The sequence below is a fragment of the Neomonachus schauinslandi genome, chromosome 10 (assembly GCF_002201575.2).
Source record: "Neomonachus schauinslandi chromosome 10, ASM220157v2, whole genome shotgun sequence".
Taxonomy (NCBI): Eukaryota; Metazoa; Chordata; class Mammalia; order Carnivora; family Phocidae; genus Neomonachus; species Neomonachus schauinslandi.
In genome coordinates, this window is record NC_058412.1 from 31099205 (window position 1) to 31105204 (window position 6000).

General features: G+C 41.6%; 1 protein-coding gene across 2 annotated transcripts in view; it reads left to right on the forward strand.

Moving 5' to 3' along the window:
• ARHGEF33 (Rho guanine nucleotide exchange factor 33) overlaps positions 1–5260 on the forward strand; it is a 47226-nt gene extending 41966 nt beyond the window's left edge. Inside the window, exon 16 of one of the 2 annotated variants that reach the window (XM_021697642.2) lies at positions 5131–5260. In XM_021697642.2, the coding sequence (XP_021553317.2) occupies positions 5131–5260 (130 nt within the window). Of the gene's footprint in view, positions 1–3276; positions 3352–5130 lie in introns of those variants that run through there. The other variant, XM_044918845.1, reaches the window with a different exon arrangement.
• Positions 5261–6000: the final 740 nt, after the last annotated feature.

The following is a 6000-nucleotide window of genomic DNA, read 5'->3' on the forward strand; positions in this document are numbered from 1 at the left end:
ATATGGCGTTGGGACCTATAATTTTAAAGACTCACCATGTGGAAGACCTGATTTTATCTTTCTGTAGCCCTCCCACCACCACCACCCCCCGCCCCCAGCCCTTGGCACAATGCTGAGGACTAGCTGTGGACTCTCTAAATTCATGTTGGTTAATTGCTTTTAGTCTTCTTGCACCTTTTGGAGGTCCTTCTTAGAGGGTTAAATGGGTCTCCTTAGTCCTCTTATCCTTTCTCATAGATCAGTCTCTCCTGCATCAATCACAATGCTGCCACCTACCCTGCTGCCGCCTTTGTATTTAAAATCTGAAGTAGTATATGAATGGAAGTAAAGGGGGTACCACAGAGCTGCTCCCTCTGGCAGGCTTTCCTGGCTTTGAACATCTGGGGTAGGATCGTGAGCACCACCAGGTGATACTTGCGTATTGCCTTGGGTCAGGGAGCTGCGGTGGGCGCTTTGGGACTCTGTGCAGGATAAAGAAGCAGCCTGAGTAGCTTCGCCTGAGTGTTCTCATGCAAGAACCGTGGGACATTTGCTCCATTATGCTATGATAGAGAGGAAGGGCAAGAAGGTCCCAGAGAAGCACAGAAAGGTCAGCGGCTCTTAACTCAGTTGAGAACGCACGATTCTTCTCAGTAGTGAAGCCTTCTTTCTTCTTTGCATGTGCTGTGTGGGACACTTGTATAGGAATCGTGAATGACATAGTCCCAGCTGTTACATAGGAACTTGCACTCTGAAGTCAGGCATGTGGACAGGTCCAGGGAGGAACCGGAAAGAGACATTTAGCTCATTCTCCTCCCATGTGTCGAGAGTCAGGCTGGCAGCAAGCCCTGTGACTTTAAGAAGTGGTTAATCCTGGGTACTGGAACCATGCCACAACCTGGCCTCAGAGGTCCAAAATGGACTCGTGCCAGAAAAACCACCTGTGTCACAGTTGGGGCTCACTGCCTGCCTCCCCCACAGCCCTCTGGAGGCTCATTCCTGTCTACACTGACACCCTTTTTGTATCCATAGGGGCTTGTTTGGCTGGTGGCCCCACACACCCAGAGTGCTGCTTCGGGATGAAGCTAGGCATGGAGCCAGATGCAACAGAAAACCTGAGAAAGGGTTCTCTTCCCTCTGAGGCTGGGAGGGCCGAATGCTCAGACCCAAAAGGATTCAAAAGGGAGATCAAGTTGACATCATTAAAAAAAAAAAAAAATCCCCCCAAATGCCCAAGATGTTTGGGGAAAAGGATGATGCTCTGATTATTTCTGTCTCAGGCACATTTGTCCTGGGTAGATACCAGGTCACATGTCCCTGAAAGCTGCCCAGAATTGATCAGAATAAAGACTACATATCTAAAGCTTGAAAATGTTAAGTGACTTTAAAAATTCTAAATGAAGATCCTTAGAAGCCAGGAACAGAGCTAATGTGATAGGCTGATGCTGGACTGAATCCTTATCTCTCTGCCTTTGAGTAGGGAGTAAGGCAAACTGTCCCATTCTGGAAGGCTGAATATGGAGGCTGTTCAAGACTTACATCTAGACTACTCTGAAGTGTGAGGCAAATGCTACTTTATCTTTATATATAAATCTTGCACTTAGTTTAATAAGTATTCTTGGTTGGGGTGTGGCATGGAGGAAGAGGATTATGTAAGACAGTTTAGGGGTAGAGAGTATAGAGGCTCTTTTTATCCTCAAATTTGGGGGAGTGGAATAAAAAAAATATGGCTTCCAACTGATTAATTCTGCTTCCTCACCCATTCTCTTCCTCTTTAACATTTTATAACTTATATACCTTAGACTGTCTCCTTCCTACATCATCACCCTCCCTGCACCAATCACATCAAAATCTCTCTATTTTCTTAATCACACACACACACACAGCATACTTCTACAGGGCCCCATGTAACCAAACATCCATGAGTCCTCTTCTTTGGTGTCTTATCAGCTGTTTCTGTATATGCCCAGCCTCGGCTATGGAACAGAGCACATAATAGAAAACAGGACTACTAAAGAACTAATTGATAATTTACCCCACCTTCTTCTTTACCTCCTCACAACCTATCTCAAGTCCTTCTCCCGTTTCTTACCCACTCCGGGCTCCTCTCTCATCTCATTTCCCTACATTACTTCAAAATTAAAGGAGATGATTGAAGGCATAACATTTTAGATGACTTAAACCTCATTACAAATGTGTCTTAATAGGTCATTTGAAATCCATCACTTAACTTAGTGTCGAGTGTCAGACCCTTAACTTAGGGTCTTTAGGGTACTAGGTTCTGTCTAGCACAAAAGAAGTAAAAGACATAGTTGTAGCCCATTAGAAGCTTACAGTTCAAAGGTAAGGGTAACCTGGCTGAAGGTTTAGTACCTAGAACATAGTAAGCACTCAACAAACATACAGTATATGAATGCTCATTTGTCACCCTGTTGATTACCAGGACTGACTGATTTGGGCGACAGGATGGGTGTTCCCCTGCTCCCTTACTTTTCCATGTGCAGGTCTCCTAAAGCTTTCATAGCAGACAGTCTTTCCAATCAGAAAACCAGCCCTTCTTAGGCGAGAGGGTTCCACGGCACTGGATTCCTCCCCTTCCTCCTTTCCCCAGCTCCAAATAAACTTGCAAGGCTTATTTGTAGCGGATCTATACTTGGATGATCTACCCAGCTTGTTATTTTCTTTGTCTCTGTGGACTAAGTGGAAGGAAACGTAGCAACAGCTTGTTCTCTTTCCATCAAACACTTGGATGGCTATGTGTCAGAATGTCCTGGCAGCCACTGTATGCTTATGCAGCAAGCATTAGCCTGCCTGTCCCTCTAGTGTCTGCTCAGATCTGCCCTGCAGTTGACCAAAATGGCCCCAGGAGCTCAAAAGCCATTTCTGTTTTATAGATGAAGGGAATAAAAGCAAATATACTGGCCCCTTCTCCTAGATTCTGCAGGTTATTTCCCAGTAATTTAGGTACACATTACTTCCAAGCCTAATAGCCACACATTTGGAAGAGTCCAAGTGGCCACATGCTATGTAAGCATTGCAAAGAGGTCGGTTAAAATTATCTTTAAAAGGATAAAAATAAGCTTATAGTCATGGCTACAATAGAATGCTGGATTTTGAAAAGGATTAGCAAGTTAGTCATTAGTTAATTAATAGTTAATATCAAGAAATGCAGAGAAATTCACATACTTGGAGACACCGAGAAAGTGGTTTGTGAGAAGAGCAGTTAAAAAAAGAAAATACTAAGCTGAGTTTGTGGACTTTGAAAACTAGACAGGGCGATTTTGGCATTTGTTTCAGAAATGGGAACGCAACTGGTGAAGATTTCTGTGGTCCTTGGGGCTGGTGGTGACATCAAAGCTTTCCCATTTCCAGGTAAACACTAAACAGTTGCATGTTGGAACCATCAAAGTATGACATATTGGGTTTTGGAGAGATCAGATGCAGCTAAGAGGGGAAATGTGAGGTAAAGATTTTAAGTTTTGACTAATGATTTTCTGATGAGAAACCGCCATATGGGGGAACCATTCAGAAGAAACACCAGCCAGATTCGAATCTTGCTTCTTATTTCCCACCCCCAAAACTATAGGCATTCCTAGCCTTCTGGATAGAAGAAGATATGGGGAAAGAATAAAAGTGTCAAAAATATATCTTCCTAACATTTTGGGCATAACTGTACTAATCAGGGATGATTTGAACTGTAGGTAGGTGGGAACTCTGAGTTGAGAAGAGGCGTGGAGTTTTAGGGTGGGGCATGTGGAGGCTGTTTCAAGGGAGAGTTCCAAGGGGGCTTCTGAAAAGGAATAGGACTTTCACCCTACCAGATAAGATATAATCTTATCTGATGAGTACGCAGATGGACTGGTGTTGAGAGAAAGAATAGTTTTCCTTCTGTGCACTGGGGTGTAGTGGAAAAGTGCTTCTTCCTGACCGGAAGTAGAAAACATGGTGGGCAGCTCTGGCTTCATCTGTGGTACCAAGTATCGGGGTGAATAATAAAAAAATCCAGTCAGTCATTAGGTGTCCAGACATCAAGATTTTAGTCTTTGTGTGGATCCAACTTCTTTCCTTGAATAATGTAAAGGGATGTTTGAATTCTGCCCAATTAGTTCAGTAAATTATAGAGTCACAATTAACTTATCTAACAACAACTGTGAGGACTCGTAGCATACCAAAGACAGTAAAAGAACTTATCCTTCTTTTGTGGATAGTGGAAGGATGCCTGATTCTGCCTCAGCATATGGAGAACTTGTTCAGTTGTATAGGAGCTTTGGATAAAGAACTTCATGTCTAATATCACTTCCATACATCCTGCATGAGGTCTTTTGATATTGGTTCTTAGTCAGTGGGCTAGTTCTACCCATTCTAGCTCGGAATTTAAGTTAGCCAAAGGGCCCCAGCCTAGCTTATCAGAGGTTATTTCCAGAAAGCCTCCTCCCTTCAGGGACTTCTGACATGAACAAACTGGAGAAGGTGCAGAGCTGGAATGGATTACCCAACTGGCTTAACCAAGATAAAGGAAGAATGCACCCTCGACTGGGGACTCAATTGGACTGATTTGAGTTGTTGACTATTGATTGGGCTTGGTCTCCTTTGTGGTGGTTGAGATTATAGAATCTCCTCAATCTGACTACTGTACTAATTTCTGCATTCTATCAAATGTAGCATATATGTGTGGTTGGCTTCAATAAATCTTTCATTTAAAAATGAAAACAAGCAAAAGCAAGAGTTTGTAATGTAATGCCCAAATTCAGTAATGGCCCTTGATAGATAACCTTGGTTGAGAACAATGAATTCCATCCATTTTAATTTAAGGGCCTTGGTAATTTGTGGAGTAGTTACTTGGTTGAATCAAAAATAGGATTTCCTAAATTTTCTGAGCTTTTATTTCCCTTTTACAACGTTATACACAGTATCTTACACTAACATACACAGTTGTCACAATTGTCTCCATAAAGCATTAGAAAGATATTCTCTTTATGTTCGTTGCAAATTTTAGTTACACGTGTCCTGAGTCATGAAATTGAAGGGAAGTAAAAATTATTCCAGATCTAAGAGGCAACTGTTTTACAAATGCAAAACAATTTGGATAAAATATCTGAAAACAATTAAAACCAAATCAACCTGTACTTTATCTGTGTGCTGAGATTTTAGGTCCAGTGGATCAGAATACAGGGAAAAAACTAATGAGAATCCCTCAATGGATCCTTCACCCACCAAACAAGATTTCTTCAGAAACCGACTTGCTCTTGCAAATGACCTTGACCAAGGAACAGCTGTGTAAAACATACTTAAAGTTGTATTGTCAAGTGGTAAGATGAGGATAAAAAGCTTGTATATATCTGTGTAGGAATATATATATATATATATATATTGATGTATAAATCCCTGAGGAAAACTAATATAAATACTTACATATGAAACTAAGCCAACATACAAGACATTGAAGAGATGAAGATTAGTCTATAGTTGAGAGCTGGCTTTTTGAACCTCAACACTTGGGAAAAGGGAAGTGAAGACTTTTCACAGCATTACAGAAACACAGTAAATTTGGAAGAAAATAAATGTTTGTAAGAACAAAAACTTCCAACTTGAAGTCATTCCCCCTAATATAATATTGAGCATGTAACATGGATGTGAGTTTTATGCTTCCTAGGCACTTACCTTATGAATTCATCCCAGTGTTCTTAGGCTAATACACACGATGTTAGGGGCCAGTTCTGTCTTGCCATATGTCTTCCAAAAACCCTAAGGCAATACCTAACATCCCTTAAGGCAAAGGATCAATTAACAAAGTTGTATTTTACATGTTGCCCATCTGAGTTGTGGAGAATTTGTGCTTTAACCGTGATATAGAAGGTTCAAAGCTTATAGATACACTGATCTCCAAACAGGAAGGGAACCCTGAGAGTAGTATTTCTCTTGTTCTGTGGTTATGAAAATCAGTACAGGGGACAATGATTTCTCTTGAAACTGGGAGGCCAAAGAAACATTTTCCCTCATGTGGGTTGTGCTGCAGATGAG